The sequence below is a fragment of the Copadichromis virginalis genome, linkage group LG14 (assembly GCF_057382275.1).
Source record: "Copadichromis virginalis isolate Kocher_CV1m ecotype Utaka linkage group LG14, C_Virginalis_male_GT1.1, whole genome shotgun sequence".
In the NCBI taxonomy this organism is placed as follows: Eukaryota; Metazoa; Chordata; class Actinopteri; order Cichliformes; family Cichlidae; genus Copadichromis; species Copadichromis virginalis.
Genome location: NC_140631.1, coordinates 27227182 through 27253555, shown reverse-complemented (window position 1 = coordinate 27253555; position 26374 = coordinate 27227182). Strand labels below are relative to the sequence as shown.

General features: G+C 43.8%; 1 protein-coding gene across 2 annotated transcripts in view; it reads right to left on the bottom strand.

Annotated features, from left to right (window-relative positions):
• Nucleotides 1–26374, bottom strand: part of sipa1l3 (signal-induced proliferation-associated 1 like 3) — a 95040-nt gene that overhangs the window by 1960 nt on the left and 66706 nt on the right. For both annotated transcript variants that reach the window (XR_014914860.1, XM_085430229.1), the window contains exons 3-21: nt 23411–24087; nt 21208–22189; nt 17318–17448; nt 14688–14876; nt 13995–14169; nt 13496–13599; nt 11739–11896; nt 11059–11644; nt 10081–10179; nt 9814–9989; nt 6608–6856; nt 5086–5262; nt 4326–4450; nt 3305–3414; nt 2771–3219; nt 1740–1967; nt 986–1148; nt 723–906; nt 475–624 (exon numbers count right to left, since the gene is read on the bottom strand). Coding sequence is in view for 1 of the 2 variants with exons in the window: in XM_085430229.1 (XP_085286355.1) it covers nt 475–624; nt 723–906; nt 986–1148; nt 1740–1967; nt 2771–3219; nt 3305–3414; nt 4326–4450; nt 5086–5262; nt 6608–6856; nt 9814–9989; nt 10081–10179; nt 11059–11644; nt 11739–11896; nt 13496–13599; nt 13995–14169; nt 14688–14876; nt 17318–17448; nt 21208–22189; nt 23411–23872 (4897 nt within the window). In the remaining variant the exon portion in view is untranslated. The remainder of the gene's footprint in view (nt 1–474; nt 625–722; nt 907–985; nt 1149–1739; nt 1968–2770; nt 3220–3304; nt 3415–4325; nt 4451–5085; nt 5263–6607; nt 6857–9813; nt 9990–10080; nt 10180–11058; nt 11645–11738; nt 11897–13495; nt 13600–13994; nt 14170–14687; nt 14877–17317; nt 17449–21207; nt 22190–23410; nt 24088–26374) is intronic.

Genomic DNA, 26374 nt, shown 5'->3' with positions numbered 1-26374 from the left:
TCTAAGCACCGAGGCTCCACTGAATGATTAACAGTCCAAAATTTTTTCCAGGTCCAATAAAACGATCGGTGTGGCTGCTCTGCCAGATGTTACAATAAAGTTAAACATCTGTGAAAAAACAGGGTTTATGGGGTTTAGTGGAGTGAAGTTAGCAGTAGCTTAGCGAGTGATAAGGAAGTTTTTTTGTTGTTTTTTAAGTAAAGCACTACTTCAGCTTTGCATGTAAAGAAAAGCAGAAAACATAACAGTTAACATAGAAAGCTGTGCTGCTACAAACACATCAGCACTGAGAGGACGTAGACTGCTCAGGGTTCCTAACAGCCAGACGAATGTTCAAAGATCTGACATGACTCCATCCTCAGCACGGGTGAGGTCGGGGTCGATATTTCCGGGAGACTCTTGTAGAGATGGTGGTTACCTCATCACTCACAAATCAGGTTATGTTACATTTAATACTGAAATATCCACCCTCACCTTCGTACGCCTTAGCAGCGTTGACCAGGCTGGACCACTCGAGTCCGCTGGCTGTGTCAGGGAGGGGCATCATGCCGGGGTCGAGCCTCCTCAGAGGGGGGAGCTTGTCTCTCACTTCGGTCAGAGAGAGCTCGGATGCAGAGAGCGGCACTGAGGGGCAGCAGAGTCATGATTAATGATCTGAACACAATCACAGCAGGTTTGCTTTAGTCGCTGCAAGTCACTGGGAGGAGAATCGAGGCACTCACCCTTCTTGCTCTGCATGTGGTTGGAGTGGTTGGAGGAGCCGGCGTGTTTGCGTGTGGGCAGCGTGCAGGTGAACAGCACGTCGCTGGGAGTCGTCTGGTTCTCAGAGCTGGCGAAGCCGGCGTCCCTGCGTCCGCTGCACAGCGACTCGTCGGAAAAGGTGCGCTGCAGGGGGCGTCTGGGAGACTGCAGGGAGAAAGGTCAGAGGTCAGAGCTGTGTGCTCATGAGAGGAAAACGGATATCATCCACCAGCACAATGCTCACAGGGTCTCTCTGCGGCGTCTCCCCCGGGTTGTCCATGATGATCAGTTTCTTCAGGTCGTCCTCGATGCTGCTCTTGTACGTCCGTCGTGGCGAGCGCAGGTCCCTCAGTGACGCTCGCAGACGAGGTTGTCCAAACACGTTCTTTGAATTTGTGTCCACCTGCCTGGAGACACAAGATATGAGAACAAAACACAAACATACAGTCTTCCTTTATTGAACACTGCTTCCTGCCTCTTTCCACGGTAAGAAACTATGTTCCACTTTATTCTGCCTACAGTATCCTCCAGTGTTTGTTGGTCCACTGCCACTCACAGGAGAGTCAGAACTCTTTGGATGGTTTCGAGTAAAAACAAACACGTGTTGAAGGATTTCACTTTGTTTAGGAGCGATCACGCGCTCCCCGGGTGGATGGATATCCGGACTTGGAAAGTTGTTCCGATCACTTTGTTTTGTGGATGTGATTTTAAGTAACAAAGTGAAAACGAGGCAGATGTTACAAAGTTCATGGCCACTGTGCGGGCCCAAGTTTGACTCCACGGATAAAGACACAAAAAGCCAAATGCCTTCAATTTCATTGATCAGCGCTTTAAAAATATGAAATTTTAAAACATAATTTGCACTGTTAATCACACATTTATGAGTACGAGGTCATTTATATGATTATTTTGGTATAAAAGGAGGTGCCTAAAAATAATTTCTATCCCGGAAGAAGAACCAAGCATCAGAGCAGATCCGCTGAGGCTGTCGCTCTTACTTCTTGCTGTTGCTGCTGTCGGAGCTCGATGCTGTAGTCGAGTTTGAAGGAGAGGGGTTGGAGTCTTCTGCATGCCAACCGCTTGGTGTGCTCTTGCCATATGATGACTTGGGGGCGGAGCTGGACAGAGGGGTGGAGCTTAGCTTAGCTGAAGTGGGCGTTGCGGTAGAGGCTCGGACAGGCCGTGGTTTCTCCACTGGAGTTTTGTAACCCTGCGGTGTGTAGGCCCTGAAGGTTACAGAAAACAGACAGGAAACATGTTTGTTGTTTGAATGAGGACAAACATTTAAAAATCATTTGTATTTTGACTGCATCAATTGAACTGAAACACATCCTGTGCTCAGACAGGGGTGATTTTTTTTATGAAATAGTAAAATGTGTCAGTTTAAATATCAGATGTTTTCTACGCTCTAATGTGAATATAGTATGGGTTTATGAGCTTTCCAAATCATTGAATTCTTTTTTTATCCACATCTTAAACAATGTTCTGGCTTTTTAGGACTTGGGGTTACGTGTCTCGATCATCATGTGACACATCGCATGCACAGAGTACAGAACAAGAGCTGCTGGGACTCAGAGTTTCAGCACAGATTGCTTTAATCCAGCACGGAGTGACCGAAGCGGGTGGAGGTTTGTGTGCTGAATCCCTGCGTGGATTTATATCACAGCCCTGACAGTTATAAAACCACGAGAGCAAGAGATCACATGATGATCTTTATGTTTGACAAGGATTAGACGGCCATAATCCTACTTTTTCTCTACATTTAGTTTAGTATTGAACATTTTCAGTCATGTGATGATGCTACATAAACTAAAGACTGATAAAAACACTCTAAAGTGATTAATAAGCACATGAATCTGAGCCTAAAACTGTAACATTCACTCTATTCTGTGACAAAACAAATTTCCCACGTGTGGGACTAATAAAGGTTATCTTATCTTATCTTATCTATTCACTGTCCATGGGGCCTGGCATTCTTACAGGAAAAGGATCAGCAGGCGATGCATCTCATCAGGAGTTTGTCACTTACCTGGGCTTGAAAGCATCCATTTTATCAGCGCTGGAGCCAGGAGGAGGGAACGTCCTCGTCCTGTACCCTTTGTTCTGATTGGCCGCAGCTGGTATAATGGGCGAAGACTCTCGTCTCTTAGCCTCCCCCCCGCTGCCGCCGCTCCTTCCCACCGACAGCTCCGGGATGCCACTGTAGGTCGCAGAGCTGTGCATGGCCTTGTGGGACTGGCTGTTGGACATGTTACTGTGGCGACCGTTTCCGTAGTGGGTCGAGGCGTCGATGCCGCTATCGTTGGATCCGCCCTTGTTAAGGAGGTCGGGGTCAGGATCGGCCGGCTCACCGAGGCAACCCACGCCTCCTCGCTCTCCAGGTGCGCCTCCGTCGAACCAGCGCTCGTCGCTGTGGCTGCTCGAGGCGTTACTGGACAGGGTGTTGCTGCTGGAGTGGCTGGAGTACTGAGTCTCACCCTGCGGAGGACACAGAGTCAGAGGAGCTCAGCGAAAAGGCGAAAGGTGGAAAGAAGAGAGACGCAGTGTTGATGTTGAGTCTGACCTTCGAGTGTCTGTTTGGAGAGTCTTTCCCCGGGACATCCTGTCTGGGCATTCTCCTCTGCCCCCCTCCACCACCTGGTCCTCGAGACGCTGGGACATGCCAGAGAGGCTCTGCATCCAAACACACACATAGACAGACACTCTCAGGATTATAACAAATCACACTGAACGTCCACGGCTGTCAAAGAGGATTAAATACTTATAGCACATTTAAACACTGACCTCCCCCCACACACCAAAACCACACTCAGCAGCCTCTAGTCTGAGCAACAACTGCCCTCTTTAAAGCAGCATGAAAACAACACATAAGAAGAGTACATATCTATAGAATAAATGGAAGTGAGAAATTCTGTAAAAACTGTAAAAAAAAAAAAAACCCACTACATTACATACAAAAAGGAAATGGGATGCTGAAGTACGCACAGAAATACCACCGGAAATATGCAGTGAAGCACATTCAGCAACAAGTTCAAATTCATGGAACTGAATAAATAAATTATAACTGAAAGTTATAATGTGGTACACAAGCTAGGACTCATTTGCACATACTCTGGATTTGTCCAAATTCAGACACATAATAATGTCTCTGATGCCCTCAAGAAGATATTTCGCCAAAATCTTGCAAAAGAGTCCAAGATCGCATTGCTCAGGGGTCAGCTAATAGATATCTTATACGACTACTATTGACAGCAGGAGTTAAAAGCACTATCAGCATATCAACCATATGATTGGATGTTTGGGAAATCTGATAGAATAACATACTACTTAGGGCTTCAGAAAGGCTTGTTTATCAGCAGATAGAGACCTATTTTTTAGGACATTTAAACAATAATGTGAGACTTTTACAAGTCTCTGTTTAGACGTCAGCAATGAAAATATGTAGGGTGATGTTTAACTGTTTTTAAAAACCAAACCAATAAAAAACTCATTTTTTGCTCCTTATGAGATTTTACATTATATGTTACATAAGAGTAGACACATACAAGTGAGTTCAACATTTACTTCTGAAGGTGGTGCTGTACCTGTTTTGCTGCGCTCCATGGTACTCTCCTGACTGGTAAAGCCTGACGAAGATTCTCCACTGGAGAGGAGGTCCACACCGAGGTGAGGATCATACGGCAGCAGGGGGCGCTGTCCTGTTCCAAATCTATATGAACCACAGGAGAAACATTAGTGAACACATTCGCAGGGATTTTCCCGGTCCCTGGAGCTGCATATGTTTAAGGTGACGAGTCTGTTCTACCTTACTAAACAGAAGTCTGTGAATCCTCCTGCTGTTTCTGACCAAAATTGCATTTTGTGTTGCTCTGCTCTTTTAATCAGTCCTGATGTTATAATTGGTGGAAGGTCAAAACCCTTTTTCAAATAAAATAAGATGTACAGCTACTCAGACATCACGACAGAAAGGACACACTCTGGAATAAAACTCCCCAGCTGTAAAAATATAACGTTTCTGACTAACAGAGAACATTTCCAGCTTCTGCTTTGCATCCCTGTGGCGGTTGAATAAAACAAGTTTTTCTGGTTGGGTGAGATGTTATCAACCTCCACAGTGTGAGGAAGAGCCACCCACACAACAGATCCTTCCTCTGGGAGACTGTGTGTTCATACACGTCTAACTGCAGACCTGGTCGTGCCGCGCTATTCAGCCTGCGATTTGAACCAATATATTCCACCTTCAGCACACAAAGCATTTACGAGTAAAACCAGACATGTTTGATCAAGATCAAACGAGTGACAGTGGAGAGCTTGCAGAGTAAAACACCACACACCCACACACACCTGTCGGGTGAAGGTTTGTAGCGCACAAAGGGGCCCGGTGAGATTCCAGGTGGTCCCATCGTGGTGAGACTGACCAGGCCGGAGGGAGGAGAGGAGAAGCTGGCTGAGGGGTTTCTGTAGGGCCTGTCGCCTCCTGCAGGAGACAGGCTGTAGTGGTTCTCTGGGTAGCTGACCGGCCTGAAATACACAAAGGACGGTGGGTAATCGAGAGAAACAAGCGTACTACAGAGAGGTGATTGATACATAACACAAATAAGAGAGATTTAAAATAACTGAGGACTAGTGTGTCTGTGTGTCACTCAAAAGAGCAAAACAGACTGAAAACACAATGAAAACAGCTTAAAATGTGTTGTTTTAGACAAACACCTGGAACCAACTCAAGTTTAAAAAACTAGTATTGACAGTTTTTGGGGAAAAAACTTCTTTAAGTGGAATAAAACCACACAAAGACTTTATTGTTTCCACTTTTTAGGTGGTTTACTATCAATACAAGTTTACGACCGTCTGGCAGGCTTATACGGTGCAGTAATCACACGAGTTAGCCTGAGGGCTTTTGTTACTTCACACATATCTGCCTCGGAAAACCCTGATGTGAAATGTTATATAGAAGGATTTCAGGAGCCGTGCACAGGAGTTCCATCATATTTATGGTTTTTGTATGAAGAAAACATCCTGATGACAGGACTAAGCAGGTTTTCTTGGAGCAGTCACAGTTCATGTTCGGTTTATCCATGATGTCATCCAGCTGACATCACTTTTCCTCAAACATTCATTCAGTGATTTAACATCAAATCTTTCATCAGACAACATAAACAAACTAAGACAAGGAGCTGCAGAACAACTGTTTAGTTAAAATGCAATAAAACATTTCATCTACAGCCACCTGTACAGCTGCAGCAGTTTTCTCCTCATCTCTATAATTAACTGTGTAAGATGATGACAGCTCCGTGATGTAAAACTGAAAATGCGACGAGGATTGAGGAGTTTGGACGAGGATACTATCTACTACAGGAAGCCTTTGTGAAGATGGCTCACTGCAATGCATATCACACTTTTACACCCATCATTAATTATTGCTTTAAGTCTTAATGAACAAATATCCTCATAGTATGCTGAAGAATGCTGACTGGATTCACTAACTTCATACAATACGCAGTTAAAGCTGAAGTAGGTGACAAGATTTTGTCATCACTGGACAAAGACATCCATAACAACCTTTTCGCATTCATTACTTAAAGGAAATTTGACTCCTGCACCTCCTCCAAGGTCTGTATGAGGCTTTAGAACATCTAGCCTAGAACAAAGACTTTGGCCACTCACTGAGCTTTTCAGGTGAAGAGTACAATGAGGAAAAAAAAGTCAAAGCAGCTGCTGTTGTCCCTTTTCTACATTTCTACACACTGCAGGCTTTAAACACTTTTTATACTTGCTTTTTTCCCCTTAAAATCTGAATTTTAATGGAGTGATAAATAAAGACTTGGTGCAAGTGGGGCAGCAGCACATGTGTAGAAGTGAGGCTCACCTCTTGGAGCTGAGGTGCTGAGGCTCTCTGTAGGGAACTGGCATCAGGGGCTTGTGTGAGCGTACTAGTGGAGGAGGTGGGGGGCCGATGGGGGCCCAGCGCTGCATGCTAGTGGGGTGGAGCACTTGAGGAACAGGTGAGTTCTCCCATCGCCAGGTCTGGCGAGGAGAGGGTCGGTATCCTGCTGCTAGAGGCTCAGGTTCTGGTTTCTGCTCCATGGTCTTCATCTCGTACTCCTCGGTGCAGCCCCTACAGAGACAGAGGAGGACAGTTTATAACGGTACAGAGACACCACATCCACTACAAGAGAATTAAAAGCATGACACTTAAAATGCTGCTGTTTCCCTCCAAAACTCCAAGGTTATCTCCTTTACACAGCCTTCATGTGTAGTTTTTGATCCTCAGCACGGGTCAGTAAATGCAGCAGCCCTGAACTGTAGCTGAACCAGAACAGCGGTTTCTGTACCGAGTTCAGTGCGTGGAAACTGCTCAATAAATCTCCCCCAAATGCTCCACATTATTGTCGTCTCATAACTTACTTTGTGGATGCTCAAACACACTGCAGACATGTAACAGAGCTCACTAATGAGCTCCCCTGACGCCAATGGAGGGAGAAAGAGAGCAAAGTAAACCGATTATTGGCACATCAGGACTCCATCTCTCCTACTGCGAGACTGAGGTCAAGTGTGTGTGTCTGTGTATATGTGTGTGAGAGAGAAATATCCAATCTCATCAAACAGCTCCTTGTCTTGGTAGACACAGCAGATATGTTTAGTAAAGGCACGCAAGGTTGCCTTGGTTGTACAATCACGCATCAAATAATTATGAATCTGTTTTTAAAACAAAGATCACACAGATATTCACTCTTTCAGCTCCCTCTGACTAAATAAATAAAAACAGCATGTAAGTAGCCCAGCACATGTCTTTTACACATCATCATCATTACTCCATTCACAAAGCCTCACTGAGGGAGGGAAGGAGGCATCAAATATGCATACTGGATGGCATTTAACATGAGACTAATGAAGAGAGGAGGAAATGAGCAGGAAAATGCTGTGAGGGTGAGGATTTAAAGTGAGGCAGAGTGGGATAAAGGCCATGAGGACAGAGTGTGTGTAGTATAAACTTTCATTATTAAACAATACGCATGTGGCGTATTAAGGCAATAATGCTGTTACCTTGTCTGACGTAAGTCTATTAATTTTCAGTTATTTACGTTTAATGGATGAATAAAAGTGTCTGTTATGCTTGGATAAATTAGACCCCAATGATAAATTCACCACAGCATCAGAGGGGGGAGTGCATTTTTGTTTTGGGGGTGGTTATAAAGTCTTTGGGGGCACCAAAAGTTCCTGTAAGCAGAAGAACAAAAATAAAGTCAGAACAAAGAAGTCCATTATAGTTTCCCCAAACATGTTTTTGCTTAAAATTGGCTTCAACGATGAATCAAATGTTTGTTTTTAGCACACATGTTAGCAGAATATCTGTGAGGCTCCTCAAAGTGCTGCTTGGACAAAACATTTCAAGATGTCATCGTGTGCTTTGGGAAACTGTGCAGGGGATACATGTTTCTTTTATACAGTGTGATTATTCATTTAACCTTGAAAATAATCAACTGACTAATCCACAGTGAAAACACGCTGCAGCCATGTCCACGGTAAAACACAAACACAACACAGACGTCCTCAAAAACACCACCAGCTGATTTCAAATGACATGTGCATTAAACCAAAAGACACACAAGTCGATGCACATGTGGTCGGGATATTTTCATCAACAACGGAATGAGTCAAATCCAATCAGTATCAATACGGTTACATAACAGCAGCGCGGGCTAACACAAACGCAGGAAGAGAGCACAAACCTTAGAGAGAGCAGAGCCTCAATCTGCCGGCATTCAGTGTTCCTCCCATCACGCTGGCTGATGTGACACAGCTGGAGCTCGTGCACGCACGCACGCACTCGTGCACGCACACAGTCAAATACACAGTGCCAGAAGTCACACCTTCTCCCCGTCGTATCTGTCCATCTTGCACGTTCACAGCCGAGAAAGAACGGCAAAGAAAAAGCCCTTCCAACTTTGGTCTCTCTCTCTCTTTTCTTTCTTTTTCTCTTCCACCCACTGCTCTAACTCTCGGCGGTGTTGAGACACGTCCTCCTCACCCAGCGCTTCTCTGCCTCTCCTGCTCATAACACTCAACCCTGCCTCCCTCTCTCTCTCTCTCTCTTTCACTCTCTCCCTCCCTCCCTCTTTTCCTGTCCTTTTCATTCGCACAGGGCGTGCATTTTTAATTAATCACTTCCACTCCTTTATTTATTTATTTATTGATATTTTTTGTGGACCTTTTTTCTCCTGCAGATTCCAGGCTTTAATCTCATGCAATCTGCTTGCCTGGCACACAACAGCAAATGAGTCGGATGGGGAGAGAGAGGAAGAATGAAATACAAGACTCTAATTATCAGTTGCTCCAATGCCACAGTACCATGTGTGTGTTTGTGCATGTGTGTGTGTCAAAGGGATTTAAGTTGGCGTAATTAAACTGCCTCCAGCATTAAAGAAATCTAACCACTGTGCGATCACACAGCCTGACACAATTACTGTATTTAGGAGCTCTGGTTCTCGGTCACAAGTGTGCGCGCACACACACACGGTTATTTTTTCACCTCAGTAACACCACATCAGCGTCTCATAAGGTCTCGTTATTCTGTCTCAATCAAGGCCTCGTGTGTGGATGAAAGGATGGAAAAGGGTGACGGCAGGGAAAAGATATAAATGATGTGGAGGAGAGGAAGTGACACAATAGCAGAGATGAGCAGATATGAAGAAGAAAGGAAGGCGGATTGTAGCTAATTCACGTTAAACAAATGCTTCTTTCTTTTTGTCTGTGTGCCTCATTTCGCCCGCTTCCTTTTCAGCCACGCATCTTTCTTTCTCTCTGTTTGCTCGCTTCCTCTTTTCACACACTCCCACACAGAATCATCAGAACATTGGAGTCTGGCCACTATCTCTGCCAGGCTTTTGTGTGTTGGAGTAATGAGTGTCCTGCGCTCTCTTCTAGCTCGCTCTTGTCCTTCCACTTCTGCCCACTTACACTGAGCGCGCTCCTGTGCTGTAACCCACTGTCCAAACATCTGCATTCATGACAGCTGTTTACAAATGAAGCTCGAAAGGATTCAAAGGAAACCACACGCAGACTGCCACGCACCTACGAGGCCCGCCTTCTTCGTATGGAGGAATGATGATAACTTTGACTGTCACCGATGTCCTCAACAGGTCAATCATCTGCTCGTGCGTCAGCGTCACTGCAGCCACCTTACAGATCTCCACTAACCGGCTACCCTGCCTCAGGCCTGCCTGCCAGGCGAAGCCGTACTCCTCCACCTGGATGAAAAACAAAACAAAAGCAGAGCATTTATGCGCGGCCAAGAATCTTCAGAGTGCTTCAAAATTAGATCTGGTCATCTGACGGTACCTCAGCTACGGTGCCATCCAAGCGAACGTGGAAGCCCAGCTGTCCCAGTCCATTTCTCCTTAGTGTCATATCCACAGTTTCACATCCCACTGTCAACAACTACACAAACAGAAGGAAAAAAAAATCATATCAGATTTACAGTATTAGCTTGTTATATATATGGACTAACAAACTAAAGATCATCATAGCAAAGTAACAACCAGGTGATGATGACTTCTTACCCAGCACTGGGTCAACTTTTCAGTCTCAACTCTGCATGTATTTGGTGCTTTTAGTAAGATTAACTCATTTTTAAATATTTCATTTTCTGCTGGATTAACTCAAAGCTTGATCGAGTCCAGGAAATCTCCTCTTCCCAGCGTTTAATTCATCACTTTTTTCAGAGATTATCACAATTTGAAAGGCCTCAGATGAGCCAGTGCAGACAGTGGCATAGCTTCATTGAAAAAGGAAGACAACCACAAAAACATAAAGCAAAAAAAACAAAACACAGAATACAGTGTGAATGTTGACACAATGACTTGCCTTTGAATTTAGTTTTTCAGTGGAATGAAAACCAACATCCACTGTGGAAATCCCCTGAGCTTAAAGGAGTATAAAAGAATGAAGGTGTTGCACTGATTTGGTCTAATAAACTTCAATAACCACATGAAACATTTCTGACTACAGGAAGCTCTAAAGAATAATTTTGTGCAAGCAGTATGTCTTGTTTGCACTAGACATACAGGGGCACAAATCCAAACAGATGAGGAAAGTTTCATGTTATTTTACTCTAAGAGTTGGTGAGAAAGCAACAAAGCAATAAAAAAAACAACACACACACCAAAGGATGTAAAGAAAACTACAGGCTGGAGAACAAGGAAGTAAACAAGACATGACACAACTGTGTTTGCACTGTAGTCTTTCTACAAGATCTGCTTACAGCACAGCCTGCATGACCCCAAATCCCAAGATCAAGTCTTTGCTCCAAGGTCTCACCTTTAACCTCTGCACCATCTCCCTGATGTCCTGTGCACCTCCCTCTGGCACTCGAACTGCAATGTGGTCTCCTCTGCCGTAGAAGATCTTCAGTGCCAGCCGCTCCGGCGTCCAGCCGATCACGTCTGCACAGAAACAGTTGAACACCACCTCTTTGGTGGAGCAGTCTATGAGGACGATGTATTCAGCCGACACACCCAAGGCACAGGGGAGTTCTGCTCCCCCTCCTCCGCTAAAGTCCTGGGCCTGGACTCTCCAGGCGACCGCCCCGGCAGCACCCAGCTCCGCTCCCTCTCTCGCCTTCGTGCGCTCCCGTTTCTTAGATGCGAGGGAGATGAGGTTGTTTAATTTGCCGGCTGAATCCAGCGGCGTGCTGCTGACATAGTTCTCGGCCAGGTCGCGCAGGTACTCCTGCCGTGTTCGCGTCGCCATGGTGTGGAACTTCTCAGACTTGTGTGCTGCGTTTTCTGCGTTGATGACTTTGGCGAGAAGGAAGTTACGAAAGGTCTCTGGGTCCCGGAAGGTGACGCCGCTGGGGATGGGTGGTCCAAAGGGGGGCACATCCTTCATTCGCGTCACGGCAACACTGAGAGGCGGGAACAGTATTGGAAGTGAGATCCTAATTAATAACGTGCACCACGTGTATAGAAACATGAGTTTGTGCTGATGTAAACATTTACCTGTAATAGGTGTTTTCAGAGCAGGGGTTGTGAACACGAACAATAACAAAAACGTGCTGGAAGTGTGAACGAATATTTTGCGGGGTGAAGGGCAGCGCTCCGGGCTCCTGAAAGATGATGGTGACAATATCGTTCCCTATGTGCCTCTTTCTCAGGAGCTGAGCAGGAGAGAAGACATAAAAACGATAAATTAATAAAAACGAGCGAGCGTAATTGGCATTCACACGACTGACTCAGTGAACGACAGAATGTCCGACAGGGGAAAAGAGAGATTAAGACACTCGCTGTTAGACACCAAGCAACAGCTCTTTACGTAATTTGTTTTGCGGGTTCTGTGTGGGCTATTTGTGTCTGTGTGTGTGCGTTAGCTTGTCTGTCTATCTGCGTTTATGTAGGAGACGTGGCACACAGTGCAGGCTGTGTCTGTGGTGCGGTGCTTGCCAATCTGCTCTTCATCTGCAAAGAGAAGTGTGAAAATACCAATTATGTAATGCAGCCCACTGTTTGGCTCCTGTGCAGTACCACAGGAGCATCCTTCACTCGTACCCAGGCTGCTGTGTGAATATTTGAATTGCACTTCATGTTTTTTTTACAGTAGCATGAAAATCTGGGCTATTTGGGGCCTCTTATGTATTAGCATATCATCATTTTCTATTTCAGCGTTTTGAATGTGACCCTTCATATGCATGATTCACCTGTTATTTACAGCAAATTTCTTCATTGTTCATTTAACCCAAGAACAGTTGTGCAGGTGAAGTTAGTGTTCTCCTTTATCCTGAATTCAGGAGTCATCACAGCAGCTTATGTTTCAACCTTCTTTTGCTTCTCCAGTCACTGAGGGTTATTTTTGCAGTGAGATGATGCCATCTAGAGGTTCAACTGAGTAAGTAAACCTCCTTGCTGTTGCAGCCCCTAAAGCCTCTGGATGGAGTTATTGTGCTGTTATAAACACCTGACACCAACACTCAGCTGTTCGAACATTTCAACGATTTCACATTTTCTCATGTTACTAAAAGATGAGGAGATTATCAAAAAGCTTTTTCTATAATAAATAACTGATTGCTGGTATGGATATGGCAACAGTGAAGTTTAATTAACAAGATTAATGTATGTTTAATGACACCTCTTTGGCCTAAACTGCTCTGCTCTGACATACTGACACATTCAAAAGTGTGCACTAATCCCGAGCACCTGCAGGCACATGTGCACACTCGAGACAGGCTCTTACGCAAATACTCAGGCAAACTGTAAAAAATACCAACATGCTGAATTTTACACACTCTTGAGCGACACCAGCACATGCTGGGAACGCACAGCATCCAGAAGATCATGCAAGAAGAAAAATTTAGTCAAATTAAAAAAAAAAAAAAGATAGAGAGGGAAAGTAAGAGGAAGAAAATATACTAATAACTACACTGCTGAACCCCACCCAACTCTGATCCAGACAAACAATGAAAGAAGAGACAGCCAGAAAGGAAAGAAATACCAAGACACAGAAGACAAAGACTATAAAAACACAAGAGGCTGAATAAAAACAAAAAATTCCAAATGAAGAGGTCGACAAAAGTCACAAGTTTCCACTTCATGAATTCTTGCCGTCGTTTACGAGCCAGAGAAAAAAATAGCAGAAGAAGCCTCAGCTAACACAAACAGACGTGCTTTCAAAGGCTGTGTGACAACAAAGCATCGACTTGGATGTTTTTTTTTCTTTAGAGACGTACACCAGTGTTGGTGCTTTACTTAGGTGGGGCTGTTACCTGCTGTGGGTTGCTGGGCATGTATGGCAGCATGGTGGACACGTGGAACATTATCTCATAGCCCTGGTAGGTGGTGTACAGGGAGTGGGTGCCCGTAGAGTCCGCTGGAGGAAAGATATTTGTTGAAAGTCAGCAGCTGTTGACCACACATTAGTCAAAGTTTCTGATGATGCATTCACTGTGTAACCCCCGGTTTTATGACACATATGCAACATTACTGACTGATGAGTCTGTTAAATGTAGTGAATTCATGAAAACTAAAGATGCTGCAGGAGTTACTGTGTAAACATTCTTTATGGCTTTATCGAGACAAGTGAGTGTCTTTATGAAGAACATCCTTTAAAACCTAAAATACTCATTTCACAGTTTATTTGCATTTTTCTTTTGAGAATAGGAAACAGTAATGAAATGATACATTGAAACCACTTCTTCAGCAATGAGACCAACATGTAAAAATATGATTTCTAAAAGCGGATGCTATGCTGCAGAGCGTTCTTACTCTTGGTGTCGAGCTGTGCAGCGTATTTGGTGAATCCTTTGAGAAGCACCTGCTCCCCGAGCAGCTCCAGGAAGGCAGAGAAGGCGGGCGATGCCTCCTCGTTGTTGTACATCTCCTCCTCTGTGCTCTGCCCTGCACGGCACAGCAGAACACCCACCTTGTGCTTCTGACTTAACTACAAGGCAGAAGAGACACGATGTTAATATTACACAAGCAGAACAAGCACGAGCAGCTGAGAGACCACACACACAAACACAGCTGAAACACAGCACTCTGAAGGTTAATGCCAACAAACAAGCTTTTAACCCAAAAGTAACGTATATCTGGACTTGTTTACACACAGCTTTGTTGATCTATAAACCACCTGCACAAACAACCCAACAGCTCAGTTGTTGGCAAAATACCTCCACCCTACACTTCTCCCTCCATTAAATGAAAGGTGAGATAACATGGCCAAACATTACAGCTTGTATGGTTACTCACTCATGCTCAAACGTACCACACCCTTTTTCTTACAGCTTTCCCTGTACAACACTGCACTTTGCACCAGCACTAAATCAGTTACCCAAGTCTCACACACTACCTGAGAACACCACGTGCCACAGCTTCCCCTTATTAGTGTACAATTTTACTCTGCAGTCTTCCAGCTTGCTGGAACAGCTGTTCGGTGCACTCAGTGCACCGTAAACTCACCCCCTGTTCATCCAGTTTAAGGAGCTGCTCTGTGACTTTGGCCGTGCTGAGCGCCAGTCTCAGACAGGACACGTTGAGTTCGGGGACGACCTGTTCCAGGACCTCTTTGAGTGGCAGACCCCGAACGGTGCCATGCTTCCCCGTAGACGCCACTGCATCTTCTAAAATGGAGCCGCGCAGCGTCACCAGCTGTGGGTTCAGAACAACATTAGTTTAAAAAACAAAACAAACTGGAAGCAATTTGAGCTTCCTACATAACAAATATTATTCAAGTGTCATGGTTGAAATGTCAAGAAAATTTATATTCCGCCCCCCAAAGGTGTTACAGTGAATATAACCTCATGATGTGGGAAACAACAGATCAGTGTGATTATAGTAACCAGCCTTGCTAATGATGTGATGATGTGCATCGTTCTTGTTTGTGATAAAACCACTGGATTTATTGCTGTTGTTTTGATTTTTTTAACCCATCGATAAATTTAAATAGTTAAGCAGTAAATTTCTTTTTGCATGGTCTTAAAGTTTAATTCTTTCTGCTGTTTAGTGTTTTTCCTTTAAGGGCTCAAGTTTTAGATTTTTGGTTGGACATTTATGTTGTACACCTTAAACATAAATAAAAAAAATATTTAGATTAAGTAATAATAAGAACAGTCTTAGTTTTTAAATTCTTATTTTTTGGATTTATTTCTTGTTCCTTTTTTTCTTTGTTGACATAAAACTTCTGAAGTGAATTGAACTTTAGTGTATCAGACATATTGGCTTTGTGGGTTGGGTATTTATGAAATAATAAAGCAGCATTGCCGTAAAAAAGTAACAATAATGTTGATGTTGAACTCTACTGAGAGAGGTCAGAGGTCGCTGTACTACACTTTTGAGAAAAAGGGGTTTGGATGATTCACAGTATGGGAGTCTGAAGCAGGTCGGTCCATCAGATCACATTAATGGCGCCCTGCTGCCCTGAAGCATCTTCCTGTTTGTCAAACACGCACGCAGTGACAGGCGTCTGCATGGAGGCTTTAAGTTCAGCGGTGTTGTGAATCAAGATTCTGCTCAGTATTGTGCTGCTTCCTGATCAGGGGGAACTGACCTGCTTCAAAACAGTTAGACTATAATAACCTCTGGGAGGAGTGGGCTGCTGCTTCTCACTTGCAGACTGATTAAAAATGTATGGCGGTCTCTGGAGCTGGCAGAGGCCGGAGAGACAGCTGAACCTCAGCGACTCGGGTCTGCCGCAAGGAAATGAAGCCCGACCGACCCACGGCTGAAGTTACGCAGATATCGTTTCAACTCGTCAGCCTGTGAGCAAGGCCGAACAAGTGACTGCGACGTGCTGAGCAGAAATATCAGAGGGGGGGGGGCTGTTTGAATGTGTGACAGAGGAGAAAGAGGAAGTCTCCCCACCTTGCTGTGTCAGCACAGAATTAAATGACAGGCTTAGGGGGATGGATATTTGAGAGCGGCTGTGGCTTGAGTGGGAGAGAATAAAGTCCGCAATCAATCTCCTTTTTTCTCTGTGTGGGAACAGTGGGCCTGGACTGTGTCTGTTAGCTTAGCTCTGTGTACTTAGATGGTGGAGAGGCTCCATTGTTATACCAGAGCTACAGTGATGAGGCCAGGCAGCCATGTAATCCTGCTAAAAACAACACAGCACAGCCACAAAGAAGGACACACTCAGGCTAAGACTGCATTAACACAATGAGGAGAGGCGAGCTTGTTGTTCGAGCGGTCTTTATGATGCTAAACCGGTAAAATATATTGATTGAGATTAAGCCAATTACTTCACAAGACCTCTGACACAAACTGTGCTGTGTTATCATTTTAAATGCCAACCATGCACAAAATAAAAAAAAAAAAAAACCCCATAAGACTGAGCTGAGCAGAAAGTGAGGTCTAAGTGGTGTGAACACTAGCACTAACTATTAATTTCCAGAATTTTCATCCATTTTCCAACAGCTTATCCCACCTGTCATAGGATGAGAGGCAGGATACACCCTGGACACGCTGCAGGGCTAACACAGAGAAAGAACCATTCACACCTTCAGATAATTTAGAATTGGTAGCCCCGCATCGAGATAGTCTCCAACTATTTCAGTTACAGTAAACTTAATGTCTTTCAGTTTTGGACTGTTAGTCAAACTACAAGAGTCATTCTACTTGACTTCGGTAAACTGAGATGGACAATTTACATTAATTAGTAGGAAAATAATCATCAGTTGTGTCTCTGAACAAAGATGTCTTTCCAAAATTGTGTCTTGGAAACTGTGGAAGTAAAACCTCTGAAAAAAACCAAGAATGGATGCAGAGAATCTGAAAACTAATTCTCTACAATCATCAGCCCATCATTTACCACATCATGAGTGTCTGATCCATCAAAGAGGAGAAGTAGCTGGCTGTGGGAGCAGCCCGTGTTTGGTTTGGCTTTAATGTGCTTGGACTGAGCAGGTGGAATTTTCCACTGACAGAGAGCAGAAGAGGGATGAGCAGAGGGGCGAGGGGACAGAGGGAAGGTTATAATGAGGGCACGTGTCACAGGTAGGCCTGGAGAAACTGAAAGCAGTTGAGTAATTAACAGACTCTGACTGGAAACCCCCGTGATCAGCATATAAACACATAAACACACACACGCATACCTCGCTCGTCCTGACGATGAGTCGGTACTGGTACTGGTCTTTCAGGTCTTTGGTGTCTTCCAGTTTCTCTCTGCGGATGCTCAAGGCCACAGGGCCCAGCTTATCGTCTGTCCCGAAGTAGTTTGAGAGCTCTGGAGGAGGTCAGAGACAACCAAGGTTAAAGTCTGAGAAGCAGAGAAAGTTCTGTGTCTGAACATGTGCCTGTGTTGTGTCTACACCTCAGTGTGCCAGCAGACAGGCGATCAGATGAGTTTTCCAATAATAAAAGAAGAAGCAGCAGCCAAAAAAATGCTATCAGTGATGAGTCGAGCATCGGAAATGTAATCTTCATCTACTTCCACATCGTTTCCAGATTCTCTCTAACTGCTTAATCCTTGAATGAGAGTAAACTGACCAGCTTTATGTTTTGGAGTGTTTTTGGAGCCATAAAATCAGATAACAACCACCTTTTTGTTTGCCCTGGAAAACTGATGAATTTATTAAAATCCTGTTTAAGGTAATCCTGTTTAAGAAAGGACTCTATGAACTGTACGCATTAATTTATTTTTAATTATTTTACCTCGAAGGCAAACTCTAGAGATCAACAATCTCTTTTATGAGAGGCTCCTGGGTGCAGATAGTGATCTTTAACCTGCATGATGGCAGAAGAAACCGAAACTCTGAGAGAAAACCCACGCACACACAGTGAGAACAAACTCCAAACGCTAATATGAGGCACAGCACAGTCTACAGACCCACCATGCTGCTTCCCTATTTAAAAATAAATAACACGTTTTAATTACAGTAGCTGCACAGAGAGAAATTATCTAGGCAACATACCTCACAATGATTTAAATCAGTAATATCAACATGACTACATGTATAATGAGCACAAAGCAGCAGAAGTGGCTACAGAAATGTGTTGAGGTTCACAACATGACTGAGAAGGAGAGTAAGCAGCACATATAACACACTGGCTCTCAAATTATTCTGTCATGTCCCACTTCACAGGATGAAAAAGTTCACAAGCACTGAACTGATACATAAGAAATAAGATGAATGGGAAAGAACTTGACTTACAGAGACTGTCTGGATGTTGTGTAATTCATGTGTACTTAGCAGGCCTGACAGATGAGGCAGCATGACCTTTAGAATGAGACCATTAAAAGGAGAAATATGTCCTCAGCCTTGTAACTCAAGGAAGTGAATAAAATGTAATGTCCACAGCAGTCAATTAGCATTGTCGGCACAACACGTTCATCTATTAAAGGGGCCGAGACAGAGTTATCGCCACACTATACTAGCATCTTGCCGATATTCCTCTAAAGCTCATAAGCTGAGCCATGCTAATGCCAGTGCTGCAGGCATTATGGAAAGAAACACAAATTCTCCAGAACTGTGAGGAGGAATCCAGTTTGACAAGTACTCCTCCTCCATCCCACCGCTGGAGTGAACGGGGATGATGGGCACGTTAGGAGACTCGGGCCTGATCAGCTTCTACGCCACGTCCTGTGGTGCAAATGTCAGCTTTTTGATGAGGCTTTCTGACGTGCACACGCACACAATCTCTGCAGCGTTTTGGGGGACAGCTAAGCTGGAAACAAGTCAGCAGATGAACATATTTTTGGAATGATAACCTTTATCTGTGTGGCTGCAGGCCTGCCTCTGTCTCTCTCTCTCGCTCACACACACACACACGTGCGGCTAACAGCATCTGTCACTAATTAGGCTTCAGCCAGATGATGCACGCCAGAGGGAAGTTTCATCAACAGTGTCAGAAGAGGTGATGCTGACAAGAAATGCCCAATGACAAGCTCACACAAACCGCCTCCTCTGAAAATTGGTGTGACATTTGACCTTTAACAACAGATCTAAAACAACTGTTGTTAAGTGCTCCTCCCGACCTGCAGAAAGGCAGGTGGCGTATCATCAGATCAGAGTTTGCCAGCAGAACAGACAGGTACACGTGTAAGAAAAACTGTGGGAGGTTGGCCAGCTCAGCGCTGGGGCCCAGCTGGATATAAAGAGCTGCAGGATGAGATGTGAGAAACTCTGAATGGACAAACAACATCGTCACAATCTAACTCCAATGGATGACAGCAAGAGGCACAAATTGGATTATAAAGGAAGATCATTACGTCAGTATTGTTGAGCTCTCAGTAGTGATTAACACCAGTGGGCGGACATCATCCGACAAGATGAAGAAATTTGACTACTTTTAAAGACTTATTAGTCACTTAGAAAAGAGAAAGAAAAAGCAGAGCAAGTGTTTCTTGTTTCAGAAACTACATCTGGACACATATAAGCAGTAATCAAAAACAAGAATGAAAAACATTGGGTTTCAATGTGGAAAACGTATGTCTGTAAATCTGTTCCACGGTTTAAAAAAAATCTGTTAGCATCTAGCATCTAGTTTTATAGTGCTCACTTTCAGGGTACTTAGATTTTAAAACAAAGATAATTTATACAATTTTATTACTGAGACTGAATGTTTATGAAGTATAACTGTTGTGTCTTTCAATCAGATTAATGGCTCTCATGAGTGAGAAGTGATTTCTGTTGTCTCGGTTACTAGAAACTCATCAAAGAAAAAAAACCAAAATTTCTAGAAGCCTCGCAGTTTTGAACAAAGTGAAACAATTCCTTGATAAAGATGCACTTCGTACTCTGTACTGTACCCTGGTTCTTCCATATCTTACATATTGTGTGGAAGTGTGGGGAAATACATATAAAAATACAACTAATCCATTAGTCACAGTACAGAAACGAGCACTGCGTATTATTCACAAGGCTGGTTATCTAGATCATACTCACAAATTCTTTCTTCAGGCAAAGTTACTTAAATTCCAGGATCTGGTTAATTACAATACATCCATAATTTTGTATAAAGCTTTTACTAAACTTTTACCGGCAAATTTACAAACTAGATTTGAAATTCGAGAAAAGGTTTATAATGTGAGAGGCTTTGGAGAATTCAAATTACCCAGAACTCGAACAACCCGTAAAGGTTTTTGTGTGTCTGTATGTGGTGTGAAAATCTGGAACAGTCTGAGTTTACAATTGAAACAATGCAAAAATATTCATAGATTTAAATTTCTCTACAAACAGTTGGTCTGGTCACAGTATACTCAATGATGGTTTTAGTGTGCTCTGTAATGTCTGTCCTCTTACCATTGCTGGTATGGATTCCAAAATAAAAAAAAAATAAAATAAAGTGTGCGTATGTATGTACATATATGTACTTGTGTGTGTAGATATATATGTATGTATATGTATGTGTGTTTGTTACTTGTAGTTATTACTGCCTGTTACCTGTGGTAATGCAATTTATAATTTATATATTCTGTATTCAGTTATGAAGGCTCTAATTGTTGTTTGCGAGCTGCCGCTTAGATGCTTGTATCTGCCCGGGGCTGTTGATGGGTCTGTATGCAATGATGGGCGTAGCTGCAGGAAGTTTGTTTTTTTTTTGTTGATGAGTGAGTATAGGGGTGGGATTTAATAAGTTTTCTTCGTCCCACTCCTTTTTCAGGCAAGTTTTGTTTTTTGTTTTGTGTATTTTATGTTCAATATAGGTATTTGTTGTGCCTGAAAATGAATAAATAAATGAATGAAATGAAATGAAAAGATAGAACATCCTAACATGTCGCATCTTGTTCTTGTTTCATGTTCTTTGTAAGTCAATTTTCATCGCTGTGTTTGCCGGAGGTAAGCGTACCATGCTAAATGTGTCAGAAACTGAGCCCTACCCTTTTCTTATTAACTCAAGAGACTCTTGGAAATGAAAACTTCTGGTGATTATGACATGAACACAGCTGGCAGTTAGATCAAAGAGTATTTATAGCATTGACAGTGGAAGTGATGGCTCTGCAGCAGAGTGAGTGTGTTAACTGTGTATGACTCAGTGCTACCTTTTCCATGGAAGTAGTCTCTGTAGTACCTAGCGCCCAGGTCTACATGCTCTATGCTGTACAGTTTCAGTCTTTCCAGTCTTGTAGCCTGCTCTTCAGTGGCCACCTCCACCACTGACACGCTGGCGTTACTCTTCCTCAGCCATCCCCTCCCCCCGTCCCCTCCTCCTCCATCTCCTCCTCGTTCTAATGACGAGCTGAGGAAGCTGATGTTGCGCTCTCCGTGGCCTCCGGTTTCATTGAGGAAGTGTGGGCAGGAGAGGAGAAGTGGACTGGAGCTCTGGGCTCCAGCGCCATCTAGAGGGTCCACACCCAGTGAGGGTGTGGTGGAGCCCTGGTCGAGGCTCAGAGTCAGATCCTCGATGCTGGAGTAAATGGGGTCGTTTACACTCGCTGAGGATCTGGAGACTGACAGAGACACTGAGGCTGCTGATGCTCCCGTGGCCGTGTTTCTCCTCTGCGTGACAAAGCCACGCTGAGCCGCTGCCTCGTGGAGGTCAAACAGGATGCTCTGAGCGTCAAAGTGGACAAAGCTTTTTGGACACACCCACGATTTAAAGGAGGAATTGATGGCAGCTCGTGTTCCCCTGTCCTCAACAGTTTCTCCTTTCCCTCCATCCAGCTCCCCTCTATTGGAGCTCCGAAGTTTCCGAAACAAAGAGGAGGTGCCCAGCGACGACTCTGTCCCTCCACTTTTCTTTCTCACTCTCTCAGTGCCGTCTTTCCTTCCTGTCTCTCTGTCTTCCACACCTGTGGGACCAGGTGAGGGCGCTGAGGGGAGAGGTCCAGGTGGCGAGTCTGGAGCACGCAGCAGCTCGCCGATTTGTATGGGTGCAGAGCTGCGCTGGTCAGGCCTCTCCTGGCGGAACTGGCTGATCATGTCAAAGAAGCTCTGGTCAGGGATGCCTTGGATGTCGATGGAGGAGGTGCTACCGTATTCCCTGAACCGGTTCCCCAATCCGCCATCTCCTCGAGCCTCCACCTTTATGCAAGAAGAGGAGACAATTTCAATGTGTGATAACAGCTCAGTGGTTAGAACATCAGCCTTTTATCGATCTAGGAGCAGATTTTAGACAAATCTGAAAGCTGTCAATCAAACCAGTCACACAGAGAGCTTCTCAAATAAAAAAAATAAAAAATCTATAAAAAAGAAATATCAGTGCTTCAATGAAACAAGAATAAAGGCTGAACAATGTCTAGATTTCTTATACTGCGGATTTTATAATTAAGTTACAATTAACAGTTTGGTATACATTGTTAAAAAGCCAAGTGAATCCGTAATAATAATAATAATAATAATGGATTGGATTTATATAGCGCTTTTCAAGGCACCCAAAGCGCTTTACAATGCCACTATTCATTCACTCTCGCATTCACACACTGGTGGAGGCAAGCTACGGTTGTAGCCACAGCTGCCCTGGGGCAGACCGTAGTACATTTTGGACTGACAGAGAGTAATTTAAAGACCTCACTCTAACGTGTGGTTCGCTTTTTAGTTTCTGTCAGTTTACTTAAATCCTGGCAACCTGCCAGAACCTACACAGACATATTCTTAAGATGTCTTTATCAGATGTCTGATTTCTTCTGCAGGTGGCCTGGAGGTAAGGGAACAGCCAAAAACATCTGCAACAATCTCATTAGGTTAGCATGTCAACCCATACTAACTACAGCTGAAAATAAATAAACCTGCACAACAACAACATCATGAATTCACAGAGCAAGTGACATGAAAATGTAAAACTTCACTTCATTAATCACATTAAAGTAAAGCAGGACAGAATTTTAAAACCGCAGATATGTGATTTCAGCATAGCTTGAAAAGTTAATACCATTAAATCCGCCTGTCAAAGCTTGATAAACTATTTGTTTAAATGTTAATGGAAGATCATCTGTAACCGCAGACATGTGCCACAGCATCTGTGATAACAGAAAGGAGTTTAGACTAAACACGCAGTAACAACATTTTAAGTTTTTAAAGTTTTCTTGGACGGTGTAAATATGTCCACAGAGCAGATTGCAGAGCTGTATCACCTGCATTCAGTCACTGGTGTTTGTGGATGTCAGTCATTGTGAAGTCATGCATTGTAAAGTTGGTTTGTTTGAGTCATTTAACTCAATCTGGACTACTGCTAAAAGGAAAACAATTAATCCAGTTAGGACCTACACGTGTAAAAGAGGCACTAGAGGGAGATTTCACACTCACCTCATTTTCATCTTGTTCGCTCAGCGTCACTTCACTGTTGGAGCGCTTTCTCAAAGGTGGGAACACTCTCAGGCTGAAAGGAGAACTTCTCTCACCGCCAAACTCTCCTACATCCTTGGACCTCCGCCGGGGCAACCTGGCGACTCCTCCCCGCACCAGCCTGAAGTCAGACAAAACTGATAAAACTGAACCGTCATCGCCGTAGTGATTGCCGCCAATCTGCCCATTCTCGAGCAGCGACTCCCGGGACTGAGCACGGCGTGGAGGCCATTCTGCGATCCGTGCACGGACACCCATTTTGGGCACAGAGATGCGTGGTTGGATGACCGGGTCAGAGGGACCTAGCGCCGGGTGCCCATTAGGGGTGTGACGAAATGGAGTGTGCTGGGGCAACCCTCCTCCGCCTCCATCGAGAAGGTCTGAGGAGGTGCAAGTTACCCCTCTGTCTCTGTAACTATTCATGACACCCCAGGAGAGCTCAGGGCAGGGGGGCAGGGGGCTGGCATCCCATATTGGGAGGGGTGCTGGGGAAGGTGCTGTTACGACCTCCAGCTCCCAAAAACATTGCTTTTAACAGGGAGGGTGGGAAAGACTTCACTGGTCCATCCAATCTGGAACCAGGCCGTCCTCCTCCTCTTCTTCTTGTGCTTCTTTCTTGGATGATGTCTGATGCAGATCTGAGAGGAGAAACAACAACAGGCATACAATCAGGAAAAATATTAAGACAAAGACAAATGTGCCTTAAAATACACTGATTTTTAAATCATAAAGCCTGTGTGACCCATATTTTTTCCACAGAGTCAAAACTCAGAGTCTCTAAACTGTAAAACAACGTAGGACTGATAAACCAGAGTGAGAGAGAAAATAAGGTGAGGGGATATGACAGAGGATTTCTCCCATCCAGGCTAATCTTCAGGAGGCTGACAAGGGATATTATTATCACATATGGCGCGCACACACAGAAAGCCGCACACCCACAGGACACGAAGGCTGCAGCCGCTCTGCTGCAGATTAAAACCTCAGAAACACTAGCTAATTTTATCAGACAAGAAAGTAATACAAATCCAAACAGGGAGAGTGCACAGACAGTTTAAATACACTGAAGCATTTTCCCACTGCATAGATTACAGCAGGGCTCAAAAATGATCTTTGAGGGAGGGGGCGACTGCACACATAAACACAAAAATCTATGCATTCTTTTCTTATTCTGGGCCATTTGATGATTGTTTTGTATTTTAAGCATGAGTAAATGAAACCCCCCAATTTTTTTATATACCAAAAAAACAAAAGCGTCCTATATTTGTGTTCGCTGTTATGTGGGCTCACGGCTGTGACAGTCACAAAGAAGTTACTCTGTTTCTACTCTTTCCACAGCGCGACACTAAACAAACAACTTTGTGTGGTTCATAGTTTTTAGGAGAGAGAGAGAGAGAAAGAGAAAGCAAAAGAACACTTTACCAAACCTCACCCTTTTGGCTAAAGTAGATATCAAAAGTCAAGAAAGTGGGTGGAGGAGACTGGAGCACTGCTTGGTGAACCACAACAGTATGTTTTAACATAACACTCACACAGCACCAAGTCTTAAAAATGAACTAGCTTTATAAAGACTTCTGTTTTCTCTCTTCTGAGGTTTTATGGTTACACGTTCAGCAAACAGGTACAGGAATACGGTCACGTCCAGCTTACTCGATCAACCTGAAGACTGGACTATTCTGATCTTGGGTCATTGTGAGTGCAGACAACAGACTGAAGTCATGGTTGCGTGTTTTTGGTTTTGATTTCGTTGGTACTTTAGGGTGACCGGCAGGGAATTTATTTATTTATTTTCTTTTTTTCATGATGTGGTTATGACTCGACTGCGTGACAGCAAGAAATGATAATGTGCTGGCATGGTGGTCCATATGCAAATGTAAAGAGAGACCCAGTAAGGGATCTTGGCAGTACAGCTCTGCGGTGAAAAATGTTGGGACGCTGCGTAAAAAGTTAATGAAATCAGAATGTCATAATCTTCAAAATCATTTAAAACCTCACATTTAACTGAAAACCGACTTGGAAATTTTACTGAGAATTAAACCAAACCCATAGTCATTTGACTATTGCCCTGGAACCAGGAGGGCAATAGTCAAATGACTTGCTTTGGAGCTTTCTTTCTAAACAGAAACCTGATAAACCTTCACTGCAGGTGACGAACAGTTAAAAGGTTCACTTTAGTGCTTTGAAGAACATTTACTTACATTTAAATAACTACAGCATAGCATATAAGTATTGAAGAGACTGATGTGGATTTATGGTGTTGTCTGTGCTCATTTGACCAGCTCTCGCTATGCTGTGAGAGGGATTGTGGGAATTCAACCAATGCAGAGGCTACAAACAAAACTTTGCCCTGGGTAGAATACTGATTGGTTGCAAAGAAAGGGAGTGACAGCAGAGTTCAGCATGAAGACAGTGGCTGCAGTGGACAGTTTCAGTCTCATCTCACTATAAGACGTTGTTCTGTCTGACTTCTATCTTCTCTGCAGCATGTACTGTCAGAGCCATGAAAACCAGAAAACCGGCCTGCATCGACACTGGCAGACATATTATCCTTGTGCTGTCAAGACAATCCCACTTTCTTTGTTTTTTTTTAGGTGTTTTTTCTGATAACCTGCAGCTATCAGAGCATTTTGTAGCCAAACTACTGCTTACCTGGACAAAGAATGCACATATTTAACAGCTATTTTGGATGAAACAGAAACCACGGGTTATGGAAAATGTTTTAAGAGCTGCAGATACCAACAGGGAATTTGGCAAGTGTGAAAATGTGATAAAATGCAGTCTCAGTGGGGGGTTACTTGTTATTAATATGATATTCAGCTTAATGTCTGAAATGTAAATGTGCTTAATTCTCTATGCTGCAGACAGACCACTAGAATTTCTCTCTTTCCTTTATCATTCTCAGGTTTCTGTCTAATCTCAGTCTCCATT